We start from the raw sequence: 14,063 nt of genomic DNA, 5'->3' as shown, positions 1-14,063 counted from the left end.
ACGAGGGACTCACAGGAAAATCGTTTAATATATGTCGTATGTTAGTAATGTCGATGCAAATAAATGATCAACGCTCTGAGGAACGCAGCTACATTACTGAGAAGATACGAGCACACGCAAATTGGCACCTTATAACGCCTACCCGTAGCACAGCACACGTCTGAAACCTTACTTACTCATGATGACATATGAGAGAGACGCTTGGTGAACTTCTGAGGCTCTAACTGCCATGCAGTTTGGTTTCCCGTTTACATTTCGTTGTTACTAACTCTCGAAATGCATTTGTTTTTGTGTGCCTTTCCCTTTGAACTGAATACTCGACGATATTCTCTGATGGCAGCCAGTTGTCCATTATCACGCACTATATTTATCTGGGAACTTGTCAGGCATCTGGAGGTGAGCCATTGACGGCATTTAGTTCAAGACAGGCAGGATGCTCCGAAAATTTCAGTTTAAAATGGTATCCCGCCCAACTGGAATTTTGTGTTAAGTTTCGATGGGACCAAACTGCTGAGGTCATCGGTCCCTAGGCTTACGACTATTGAATCTAACTTAAACTAACTTACACTAAGGACAACACACACACACACACACACCAATGCCTGAGCGAGGCCTCGAACCTCCGACGGGGGGAGCCGTGCGAACCGTGATAAGACGTCCTAGACCGCAAGGCTATCCTGTGCAGTCCACCATCTAAGACAGCAGACATTTTTATATACTTGAAGCAATGACCGGGAGAGCGGTGTGCTGACCACACGCCCCTGCTATTGGCATACTCAAATGAGGATGACACGGCGGTCGGAGGGTACCGATGGGCCACTTGTGGCCTGAAGGTGGAGTGATGTAGTGGACGACGAGCAGCTACAATCTCGGAACAATATCGACCATTTATGTGTCTTTTACCTACCACATACGCTACCATTGGTTTTCAATACTTGGCATATGAGTTGAATGGGCAGGCAAGAAAAGACACTGTGTGTCTTATGATGTGAGGATGTTTTCCAAAATACCGGCTATATTTGATGGAGATTTGCCTTGTTACTGAGGCTGCTCCGCCGGAAGTGACTTCCTCTGTCGTCTGCAACATTCCAGGCCTAGGTGTTACTGACTGCTTGGAACACTCATAATTTGTGATTTTTTCCTAAATGACGATTCCTGTAGACATTGTGCCACTCCGTTTGCATGACTCTCCAAAAAAAGTATGTGGCATCACGGTGGTCACCTAACGCCTGGACAAGCGTTATTTTGTTGTCAGCTATATGAGACTTTTCTCAAAATTCCACCTCTTGCATACTCATATGTGCCGTTGTAGCATGAATAATCGAAGGTTAACGGTTGAGTTACAACTAGAGGTTTCACATGTTACAGCGCTCGAATCACAGGCGTCATCGCATAAGGCAGCAGGGGTTATAATGACAAGAGGTCTTCGAAATAGGCATCATTCCAAAGGCAATTACATGGAGACTGTGGACGCCAAAGCTGAACTCTTCCTTGAACACATAACATACGCTAAATTCCAACAAGACACAGCCCAGTAACTTTTTCTGAGGCATTCTCTGGTAACAGACATGTCGCCAGAAAGTGATCAGCAGCAGGAAAAACTCGAACATGGATTTGGATCTAAACATCCTCAGACCTACAGAATAACATCAAATGCATCGACATCTTGGGTGTTCTGCCGGATATCAGCGTCGTTCTTGAACGATATTTCGGTAATGCAGCTCGTAACCTTCATCAGGTGCGACCTGAGACTGCTCCTCGAGTGGACCTGGTCCAGTATTTATGTCTGTAGCCTACCCCCTGCACAGGCTTTCCCTCTGCTGTCCGCGCCCGCTCGCCGCGATCTGGAACGCTGTCGTTCTGTTTTCCGTCTGCTACGGTACTGGCGTTCCTTCTGCCGTCCACGCCAATCAGACCCGCTGCTGGGTGTTCCATCTTCGGCCTGGTGCGTTTGAAATTCTGAATGGGTTGCCAGGGGTTCTCCCTGCGGTCCTCTCCCGCTCACTGCGGTTTTCTGGAGCATATACAATAAATAACACAAACAAAGCAAAGCCCCGCGTTCTGGCCCTAGACAATCAGGACCGATTGACCACCATGTCGCCCTCTGCAATTGGCGTCGTTGGATGTTACGGAGGGGCGTGGGGCCAGCAAACCGTTCCCCCTGCCGTTGTCGGGCGATTAACCGCCATGTCGCCCTCTGCCATTGGCGTCGTTGGATGCCGTACGGAGGAGCGTGGGGTCAGTACACCGCTCGCCCTGCCGCTGTCGCGTTGTTGGCTTTCTTGACGTTGGAGCTGCTACTGCGTACTCAAGAAGGTCCTCAATTGGCCTCAAAAGGCTGAGTGCACTACAGTCCAGTCTTTCCACCAAGGAAAAACCCCAGGCCGTACTGGGAATCGACACCGTGTCCCTCGGATAGCAGGCAATACAACACAAGCCAGAATTTTAAAATTTTTGTCACATAATTTTCCAAAAATAGATATTCTAGAGTATATTAGTAATGCTTATGTTGAAAATTAATTTAATTTTATTCAGTCAGGTCAGGATTTTTCGCAGAATGTGATCTCATATTTTAAAGCTGTTCCGCACTGCTATACTGTATCTATACAGGTCGTCTCAGGAGGAACGGCTGTATTCAGGGTTATGACAGCAATGAACATTTGAAGCAAAAAAGTCTAGTGAGGATGGGCTCTAAAATGCATACCTCAACAGTTAAGAGCATGTCCCTCTTCTTTGATATTTTGTTCATCTTCGCTGCTGTGAAACACATTTCTTTGACTGAAGAAGTGCACATATCTCTTAAGGCTTTGAGAGTCCACGTGTACTGAACTTTTCTTTCTTGCCTTGGTCCATACTACCACCTCTTTCAAAACGTGGAAATCGAAGAGCTTGCAGTAGAAGAGATTTGTTTCACAGTATGGAAGATGACGAACTGCTCTTTAACTCTTAAGGTATGTTCATACAATGTAAGCTTTCACGGCCGGTATTGTCTTCACTTAAAACTTCCGGGCTGATAGGCCGTGGTCGAAGTATAAAACTCTCCCCTAAAGTTTCGTCTCCCACTGCGGGAGACATCCTCGGAGGTACAGCGGCAAACTACGAAGAGAACTCGAGGAAGCGCTGATTATATAGGCAGTACAGAGGGCGCCACTGTCGATCACGTGGCGTCGGCTATGAGATTGTCTCTGCTAATGCCAACATTCTCGATTGAAAGTAATCGATCGTCACGCTTGCGGTGCAACGCTGACATCCAAATTTTACCCAGTTTAACACCTCCGTCTTTCCTGTTAAAATTATTACGGTGTTTATCAATCTCGATAGCCTCTCTATACAAACGTGCATAATAATGCGAGGTTTTTGATATGACGCTCGTCTCGCTGAATTTTATTTCATGATCACGTTCCTGGTAAACATGTTCCGCTACGGCTGATTTATCCGTGTGACCCAGACGGCAATTCCTCTTATGTTCAACAAGACGGGTGTTCGCACTTCTCTTTGTGGTACCGATATAAGCCTGTCCACAACTACAAGGAATTTTATATACCCCCGGTGTAGCCAAAGGGTGTCGTGCGTCTTTTGCCGATCTTAAAAATTCTTTTATTTTCCTGGTGGGTCTGAAAATAGTTTCCACCCCATACTTGCTTAAAACTTTCCCAATGCGATCTGTGACCTTACTAATGAACGGAAGAAAAACTTTGCCCTTGGGCGACTTTTGTTCGTCGTTACTCCCGATTCTCTGCCTAGAACGAAGTGCTCGATCTGTATCCTTGCTAGAATAGCCATTCTTCATGAAAGTTGACCGTAGATGTTCAGTTTCATCTTTTAAATAAACAGGTTCACAAATGTCTATCAATGTTTTCATTATACCTCTTTTTTCTCTAGGGTGGTGGTTTGAATCTTTATGTAGATAACGATCAGTATGTGTGGCCTTTCTATACACCTTATGGCCCAACGTTCCGTCCCGTCTTTTAATCACAGACACATCCAGGAAATTCAATTGTCCGTTCCTTTCCGTCACCATAGTAAATTGGATTTTCGGATTAATGCTGTTTAAATGTGTCAGGAAGGCATCCAACTCCTCTGCTCCGTGTGTCCGTACTACGAACGTGTCATCGACATAGCGATACCATCTGGCTGGTCTCTTACTGGCAGTCTGTAACGCACGTTGTTCAAAAGTCTCCATAAATAATTTGGCCACAGCAGGACTAAGAGGACTGCCCATAGCCACCCCGTCAATCCGTTCATAAAAGTTATTATTGTATTGAAAGTAGGTTGTGGTGAGGCAGTGTCGGAATAATGCCACAATATCGGTAGGAAAATTATCCGCTATGCATAAGATAGCTTCGTTTACCGGAATCATGATAAATAACGACACAACGTCAAAACTGACGAGGATATCATCGGGGCCCATGCTCGTTTCCTTTAACTTATCAATGAAATGAGCCGAATTTTTAATATGACTGTCCGTCCTACCAACATAAGGTTGCAGCATTGAGGCAAGGTGTCTAGCTAACTCGTGTGTTGGTCCGCCTATAGCGCTGACAATTGGTCTCAATGGAATCTCAGGTTTATGCACTCTGGGTAAGCCATAAAGTCTAGGTGGGTACGCTTCTGTTTTACAAAGCAGCTTCTTATCGTCGGAGGCAAATGAAGATGCTTTCACCAGTCGATTTGTCATTCTTAAAATCTTCATAGTCGGATCTTTCCGGAGTTTTTTGTAATTGGAGGGAACCAAAATATCATTGATTTTTCCATGATAGTCCTCGCTGTTCAGTATGACGGTGGCATTACCCTTATCTGCATTAAGAACAATAATGTTTTTATCTGCATTTATATCCCTCAGCGCCTTCTTTTGTGCCGGCAATAAATTACTTTTAGGTGGCTTACATGTACCTAAAATCCTAGCCGTTTCCATCCTAACTACGTCAGCGGACTGCTGTGGAAGCTGACGGATACCGGCCTCAATATTTGCTACAATATCCTCTGTGGGTACGTTTTGGGGCGTCACAGCAAAATTGCCTCTTTTCACCAGTACAGAAATTTCAACTTTTGACAAATCTTTATCATACAGGTTAATAACAGTTCGAGAATTGACCTCAACGGAACCTCCCGAAATTTTGTTCTGTAAGTTATTGAACTTCTTCTTCCGTCTATTTGCTGATATTTCTGCACTAACTTCCATAGTTTGGAATGTTAGACCGTCAATCTTATTCCAATCACCACACTGCATAGTATTACTAAGAACCAAGTGGAGATGAAAAAGCTTACTGCTGGTTTCCGCCAGTGCTCGCCGCGTCTTATGAATCCTCTCACGTAGCATTGCAGACTCCATACGCTTGTAAATACGATGAGGCTGAGCCGAGCGAAACATCCTCTTCACCTTTAGAAATTTCGGAACCGTCGAAGGTATGTGTTTTAGGACCCACGTTTAATGGACTTATTTGCTTCTAGTGATCATTCCTGTCATATCTCTGAACATTGACCATTCCTCCTGGCGACCTGTATTTTTATATTTAATGTTTAATTTTTTAGCATGAAGCAAAAATACTGCAAACAGTTTTCTTATGGACTTTGTGAGTACTCTGTTACATGAAATTTTCAAACCCTTTCTTTATTTGCTCATTGGAACTTCACTTTTACTTCACTCTTTCAACATCAAACTATAGTCTGTAACATTCTCATTCCGTTTTCATTGGTACCTCTTCTAAATAACTTTGGAATATTGGTGAAAGCGTTTCCTTGATGTTCACTATGATGTTGCAGATTTTCAGGAAATCCGTCAATCTGGGAGCGTAGGAAACGGACTTGTTAACTCATGTCGTAATACAACTTCTTCAAATTTTCCAACATGCTTTTGACAATGTTCTTGTTATTTGAATGTTTTTTTATTCCCTAGATATTTTTGGATTACAGACCTGAAGGCAGTTCGTGCACCTTTTCCCGCTTTTGCATCTTTTTCTCTAACATTTATTCTATTCTGAAATTCGTGATCCTTCATTAACTTGTGAGTTGTTGTCTGATGAAGAGAATTATCATAGAATGGTACTTAAAGCGGCACTCATCTTGTGGAAGTGCTCTTACAAAGTATTTCACCATCCCCAGCTTGATATGTAATTGTGGAAACAATATTTATTTGTGATCGACAAGCGGTTCATGCAAGGTGTTTTTATATCTAGACAAAATTCTCCGATTTGGCCACACCTTTGCACACCAATGCGTTTGCTTTGCGCGACTACCCTATTCAAATGAAGAGACAGATCATTTTTGTCTACCCGTCTTGCTTTCCCGATAAAATTTCTTTAAGCAAAAAAAAACAAAAACTAACAACAGTCTTGTAATGACCTTAAAAAACTTATGTAAGAACCACATATTTATTTCGTATTATATGATATCATGCAGACTGGTGTAATACACTACAAACGGAAAGAATAAAGATCAACGTTTAATTTCCGCATATTCATCCTCGTTAAGTAGGTGAAGAGGACAACAGACAATAGGAATATTACAATTTTCAACATTACCGTCAGCTGTAATTTCATTATCAATATATTGCCAACCGATTTCGAGAATACACTCCGTCATCAACAGGCCGTCTAAATACATAGTTGCTGATTTTTCCCGTAGACACTAATAAGAACGTCCCACGTGAAAATAACCAGTATCCGCATCAGCTTTTGTAGCGAGCAACCACACACGGTGAGACCGCAAACAGAAGTATAGCTGACGTGGATACCTGTTATTTTCACTTGGGACTTTCTGACTGACGTCATTCGGGAAAGTTCAGCCACTATATATTTAGAGGGCATTATGGTGAGTAATGTACCGTCGAAACCGATTGCCAATAACCTTCTATTTGCGATCTCACCGTGTGTGGTTGTTTGCTACAAGAGATGACGCGGATACCGGTTATTTTCACGTGGTACTTTTTGTCTGACGTCTTTCGCGAAAATTCAACAATTATGTACAGTATTTAGCGGGCCTGAAGATGACGAAGTGTTTCGTCGAAACGGGTTGCCGGTAAACTGATTATGGAACTACAGCTGACGGTAGTTGAAAACTGTAATACTAAGATTTAATGTCCCGTCGATAGAAAGGCGATTAGAGATGGAGCAAAAGCTCGGGTTAGGGAAGGATGGCGAAGGAGAAAGGTTGTATCATTTTCGAAGCAACCATCCCAGCATTCGCCATAAGCGATTTAGGGAAACCACAGAAAATCTAAATCTGGGTTGACGGCCTGGGTTTTGAACTGCCGTCTTTCCGGACCGCGACTCACTACTGCTTGATAATAAGTAGCAGCCAATGATTGAGAGGAACTCCTGTGCAGAACAAAATGAGTGAGCCACAAGGAACTTTCCAAGTTCGATCTGAAAATCTGGGATTTATCACTCAAACTTTTCAGTCAGTTTGAATCCAATTGATGATGAAACGTGTAGAATAGTGCAAATATTCCTGAACGATGATTAATGAAATATTACCCGACTGTAAATCTTTTTTCTGTCCAGCGTTCACTCAGTATTATTCTTTGTTTACGTCAAGATTTGCACACATACTCTACAAACTATTGAGAAGTGCATGGTAGGGGGCAGTTAGCATGGTATCACATTAATATTACTAATCAAAAATCGCGTGAAGGAGCGTATTTAAAGCGGTGGCCAAATTTTGACTTCGAGGCGATTGAGCAATATTCTCCACGAAGTTCGCAAACTGATATAGCAGGTAGTTCTGACCGCACTTTTCTGAGTTAAGAATGTTCTTTCTGAATGTACAGAGTTGCTCCAAAATATGATACCTTAGGACCTAACAGACTGAAATTGAATAGGCCTTCGCGTTTCAGCGACACACGCACGGTAGACTAATATCAACAGTATAACAACAGTAACGAGTGCGTTAACAAAGTTATGAATGTGATACTTCCACGATAGGTTTTCATCTGTCTCCAGTCCTAAGAAAATAACCAGTCATTAATTGATTACCTAGTGACTGGTCTTCATAAGTTTGCTGTCAGGAACTGTATGCACAACACTTTGTTGCAGCTCAGTGTCAAACAGTTAGACAAACATAAATGACTAGGTGAGTAATTCACAGAAGGAAACAACAGTAATAAGTGACTAATAGAGAGGGTTAGCAACAGTGAGGAATGGGGTACCATATGAGGCTGAGGAAGTGACAATAGGAAGATACACTGCAGACTGCAGAACAATTAGAAAAATAAGACAGAAAAATACTGAGGAAAAATACTGGGACCTAAAAGAAATGATGGGAGATGGATGTGAGGACCACGGGAACATGACGACAGTATCAAGAGAAATTAGACTGAAAAGTGAAATATTTGTGGGACATGTGAACACGATGAATATCGATAGAACGACCGAAAGAGTACGAGAAACAACTAGCAGGACAAGAGGAAAGACAGGAATCATGTGGGTTGTTGAACTCAGGAAGGATTAGGGATCAACCTGGAAGGGAAGGAGAACTGCAAGAGCAAATACACACCGACCAACATTTTAGAAATGGACGATTAAGGATACAGGAAAAGGATAGAGAGTCAACAATGGAGCAGACAAGAGGACATTGAGGATCACGGAAGAAGAGCGTGAGAGAAGAAGGGAAGTTATGATGAGGCTCTGGAACGAGAAGAAGAAAATGCAACCCATAAATGGGTCGTTTGTTGTCCTACGGAGACTGTATCGGAAGAAGAAAAAGGGCAAGAAAATGGGTTTTATCTATGAAATTTTGGAGAACGAATACCTCCTCATTGAAAAGCAACAATGATTCTGCAAACAGAGACCTTGCGAAACTGTGCTCACTCTCTTCGTCCGTGCAGTCCAGACCGCTGTAGACATTGTCGCTCTTGTTGATACCGTATTCCTTCCTGGAGGAAGTTATTTGTTATACTACAGTGAACAAAATACGAACTTGTTCAGTATCGTACCAGATCTGTGATTGAATTCAGGACTTCCTTGCAGACAGAACTCAACACGTCGCTCTTAATGAGACAAAATCGACAGATGTAAAGGCAATTTCGAGAAAACACCAAGAAATAGAGATAGAAGTGTTATTGTTTGCAAAATATATAACTGAGATAGAGGATAACGTGTGAAGCTCCATGAGACTGTTCGCAGGGACAGTGGTTTGTAGGAAGGCAAGAACTCCAAATGATTGTAGCGAACTGAAGGAAGATCTGAAGAATATCGGGAACAGGAGCAGGGACCAGTGGTTGATCCTGAATGTAGAAAAATGTAACGTACTTCGCGCAAGAGGTCCGCTACTGTGCGATTACGCTACTGGATACAAATCACTGGCAACAGTAACTACTGTAACACACGTACAGGATCTATTAGGCAGCGACCTAAAGTGAAATGACCACATGAAACAAATTGTGAGAAAAGCAGTTAAAGTTCTGACAATCATTGGAAGAATCTGAAGGAAATGTATTCAACCCAAAAAAGAAAATTATGCAACTCTTGTTGGATTGATTCTTGAATTTTACTCATCAGTCTGAGGCCCTCACCATATTGAATTAGTAGAAGAAATAGACAAGATCCAGCACAGAGCGGCGCGTTTCGTCACAGGATCCTTTAGTCGATACGAGGACATTACGGAAGTGCTTAGCAAATTGCATTGGCAGACTCTGTAAGAGAGGCGTTCTGCATAACAAAGATATTTATTGTTAAATTCCGAGAGAATATGTTGTGGGAAGAGTCGGGCAATATATTGCTTTCACAGATGTCTCACGAAATGACCACGACGAGAGAATCCCAGTAAACCTCAAATTCCTTAAAGAATCGAACTCACGTGAATAAAACAGCTACAAACGTCTGATTACTTTACAGCATAGTTAAAGTGTTAATGAGTTGCATATCTGACGCTAAGCATTTCAGCGAGAAAAAGGTTTAGAAAAAGTTTAAAATTATGTCTACAATTTTGCTTCCTCCAATTTTTAAATTTGTGTTGGAAGAACTATTCTGTATCTGAAGAATGGAACAGTTATACCTATATTTGCAAAAGGCTATAGGAAAGACGCAGGAAATTATAGAGGAAAAGTCTAATAAATGCAGGACATAAAATTTATGGGAATATTCTTGATCAAGGGCTATCGCTGATATAGCAGTCTCAGAGGAACAATCAAGTTTCAGAAAGGGACAATCGTGTAGTGATAATGTATTAAAAATAAGTCAAATTATTGAAAAAATGTGGGGAATTTGGCTTAGAAACGTATTTATCATTTATTGATTTTGAGAAAACCTTTGATAAGGTAAAAAGGCCACTTTTGTGGAAAGTATTACAAATAAAAGGTTTTCCTAAACAACTTATTCATACCATAAAGAGTCTATACGTAAACACAAAAATAGTTATAATTTCACGGTACAAAATGTTAGAAGAAATTTTAATAAACCAAGGTATTCGACAAGGGTGCACTCTGTCATCCACTTTATTTAATTTACGTATTGACTACCTAGTTATGAAGTGGAAAGATGAAATACACTTAGGAATTAAAGTAGGATCTAGCGTATCATTAAATACTCTGTTATATGCTCATCAACAGATCCTTATACAAGAAACAGAAGATAATTTACAAAGAGTAGTATATAGATTGAGCCAAAGAGCGGTATATTACGACTGAATTATCACTGCAAATAAGACAAAGGTAATGGCTTTCAAAGGAAAGAAACCAGTGAGATACAAAATAATAATATATGAGAAAATTTTAGAACAAGTATCCCACTTCAATTATCTACGATGTGATATTAGTTAACTATGCCAAATACATTAAGAACAAGATTAATAAATGTCAAGTTATCTGCGTAACAACTGAAAGAACTTTGGGAAGGAAAACAAGGAAAGGAACACAAATAAAATTCCATAAAGTTACGGCTGTACTTAGTTTTGTATGTGGTTCCCAACCGTGGACATTAACAATAAAAGGAAAATGACGTAGAGAAGCAGTAGAAATGAAGTTCATGAGATATGTAGGAGCCTATAATACAATGAATAAAATAAGGCATGAAGCAGTAACATCACATTTGAAAATATTTTCAGGTAATGACGGGACAGAAGAGAATAGACTGAAATGGAAGGATCGTTTTGATAGAATGACAGAAAATAAATATGAAGAAAGATAGTGAGTTATCGGCCAACTGGAAAGAGAGAAATAGCCAGACCTCGTAAGAGTTAGTTAGATGGATGATGAAGGCCGGAACAAGCGATTCTAACACCTAACCCATGAAAGGAGATGATGATTATGATGAGTTGGTTGGAAGTCGGTAAGTACTGGATGAGGACAGTCAGGGTAACTGGCGCATCGTTTTAAGCAAAAGCTATTTCTTCACGCGCCTCAGTAATTATCATAATTCCTTAAATGTATGTCGTACAATGATACAATTTTATAGGAGCATTCAGTAATATGTGTGGAGACTGTTGTGTGTTGCGAACTAAAGTCGGTGGTAAAGAAGGAAAAAAACTGAAACGTCATACCTAATACTGAAGTATTACTGCAATAAAAGCGACAATGTAGTAACCTTTAAACTTCTTCCCTTTCATCATTTTTTTTGAGGGGGGGGGGGGGAGGGTCAAAGAAAAAAAGTGTCGTAAAGTTTGCTGCAAGTCACTAAGTGCTCTCATTCTCAAATACTAGATGAATATAATATGAGTATTTGCACGCCTTGAGTTGCGCTGCCTCAGCACGTAGGCCTATACACATTTTTAGCTGTAATACTTGCCTTACCGTGCTAAACCTTCAGCATAAGGTTATACCTCTAAATGATAGCATTTTAATTTTTTAAATTCGGTCAATAACTATAATACAAAATACTGAAAATCAAATTTTTGTTCCTCCTGGAGGTCGGTAGATAGGCAGCCTGCAACTTGGAACGGGTCCTATTGACCTGCTAAGCCGTTCACTAATTTACAAAGGTTGTTAACTATAATAGCGGGAATTATTTATTTACAACTTGTACAAAATAGGTTCATACATGTTTCATTGTTTTACTATTCTTCAAAATAGTCACCAGTATTAAAGTACGTATAGCCCGTTGTCAGCGATATGGAAATCGTAGGATATCATTAGGAGCCCCAGTTGTGTTGATAGTTTAGGAATCAAGTTTAAGTCACAAGAGCTCAAGTCTGGGTAATATGGTGGCTGGTACAGCACATCCTAATCTCATAGATCGAACAGAACAATTTGCGCCATGTAAGTCCGAGAATTGTTCTGGGAAATGATGGGCAGGTCATGGAGAAATTGTCGCTGTACCTCTCACCACACTACCAGGACTTGAGCCCTTGTGACTTGATTCCTAAGATTAAGGAAGCACTTCACAGCATTCGCTTCAGAACTGTTACACAAATTCGTGGGGCAGTAGACTGCTCCATTCGAAATATCGAGACAACTGGCGCTGCTAAGGGTGTTCTATGACTTCAGCGTCGGCGACAATGGGTTATATACCCAATGATGGTGACTATTTAGAAGGACAGTAAAATTTTGAATCTTGTATCAATTATGTACAAACTGTTAATAAATAATTGTCACCGCTTGTAGATACGGAGACAACCGACCAGAACCGTTTCTAATACTAGGCAGGACTAAGTGGTCGCCTACGGCGGTAAAATTTTACGGACACCAAAGGGCGAAAAAAATTGATTTCAAATCAAAAAGCGAAAAATTTGAGCAAACGACTACAACAAATGGAAAAGAGGCGAAATTGAGACACCTCAAAAACTGAGGACGAAAAATAATAAGAAACTGAGGACACCTATTTCCTCAATCAGTTCAAAGGAAATGACAAAGCATGAATACTGAGAAATTTTCACGGAAAATGAGAACGCCTGATCGCCCTAGTTTAATGATTAAAAATATAATAGGATATTTGCATTGTTGTGCCGTTGGATGATGTTGGTGATGGTGGTCGTGGTGGTGGTGGTGGGGGGGGGGGGGGGAAGGGTACATTGGGGAGACCGTTGGTAGTGAAAAAGGAGGGGGTGCATTTTTAAATTCTCTCCTACGGCGGCAAAACGCGTAACAACAGCCCTGATACCGACATTCTTCTCACGTGTGTGGGACAGGGCAGGGAAGAAAAGATAGTGATTATAAAAATACTCTCCAGCACTCAAAGTAAAATAGACTGTAGAGTATCGATGTACAAGTCCAATTTCTGACTTTGGTAGTCGATTCAGGGACGCACGCACACCCGCGTTTAACCTCTCTCGCACTGCCAGAAGCACCCCACACGGCTAACTGTACAGTGGCGATGCAGCCGCTAGACGGCTGGAGTACTCACGGAGCTCGTTGGGCGCCGCTGCTGCCGCGACCGCGCACGCCGCCACCAGAAGCGCTGTCGCCGCTGACGCTGCCTCTGCCGGGGTCCTCATGCTGGCTGCAGCCGCCCACGCGCGCTGCCACTATATAACGCCGCCCCTCTCTCCCCCCTCCCCCTCCTAGTCCCCCTCCAACAGCTAGACTCCAGCCTCCGTCTGTCCGCGCGTCCTCTCGAAGCCCAAGAGTTCTTCACACAGGCGCGAGGCCTAAACGAGACGAGCGCGCGGCCGCAGACTCTACACTGCCTCCGGCCACGAGAGGCGCCTCGCGTTCAGAAGACGAGCCTGCGCTGGTGTTTCTGTGCTTTCGTGTAAATGTACACTATCAACAGTGGAAATACCTGTATTCCGGAACACAGTGCCTGTGCTTGGTGTGGTGCTGTGATGGTTGTTGCAGACGATGCGCTAGTATGTAGAAAGCTGTGCTGCTGGCTATTAAAATTATGATGAATGTTCGGAAAGCAAGGTCCGATCGGGAGCGAAATGGAAACCAAAGTGGCAATCCGATGACGGTTTGCACAGGTATGCTCATTTCAGTTATGAGCGCACAGTGAGCTTGTAACGACGCCTAGATAAATACCGTCTCCCGCCAAATATCAGCGCCCTATGAGAGATTTCGCCTGATGTCATGCATCCCGCATAACATAGCTGTCACATGCTTCCTTCTTCACGGCAGTTCTCTGCCGCGCTCTGCAGGGGCAATGAAGACGCTCCTGCAGTGTTGATGGAAAGTGTTTGATCGTCCACAATAC

At 42.2% G+C, this 14,063-nt stretch overlaps 1 protein-coding gene across 1 annotated transcript in view; it reads right to left on the bottom strand.

Annotated features, from left to right (window-relative positions):
- Nucleotides 1-13,368, bottom strand: part of LOC126419854 (protein takeout-like) — an 88,846-nt gene extending 75,478 nt beyond the window's left edge. The window contains exon 1 of the mRNA XM_050087110.1: nt 13,275-13,368. Coding sequence (XP_049943067.1) covers nt 13,275-13,365 — 91 coding nt within the window. The 5' untranslated portion in view covers nt 13,366-13,368. The remainder of the gene's footprint in view (nt 1-13,274) is intronic.
- Nucleotides 13,369-14,063: the final 695 nt, after the last annotated feature.

Source organism: Schistocerca serialis, chromosome 9 (assembly GCF_023864345.2).
Source record: "Schistocerca serialis cubense isolate TAMUIC-IGC-003099 chromosome 9, iqSchSeri2.2, whole genome shotgun sequence".
Taxonomy (NCBI): domain Eukaryota; kingdom Metazoa; phylum Arthropoda; class Insecta; order Orthoptera; family Acrididae; genus Schistocerca; species Schistocerca serialis.
Note: the sequence above shows the minus strand (reverse complement) of the source record. Positions and strands in the feature narration are given on the sequence as shown.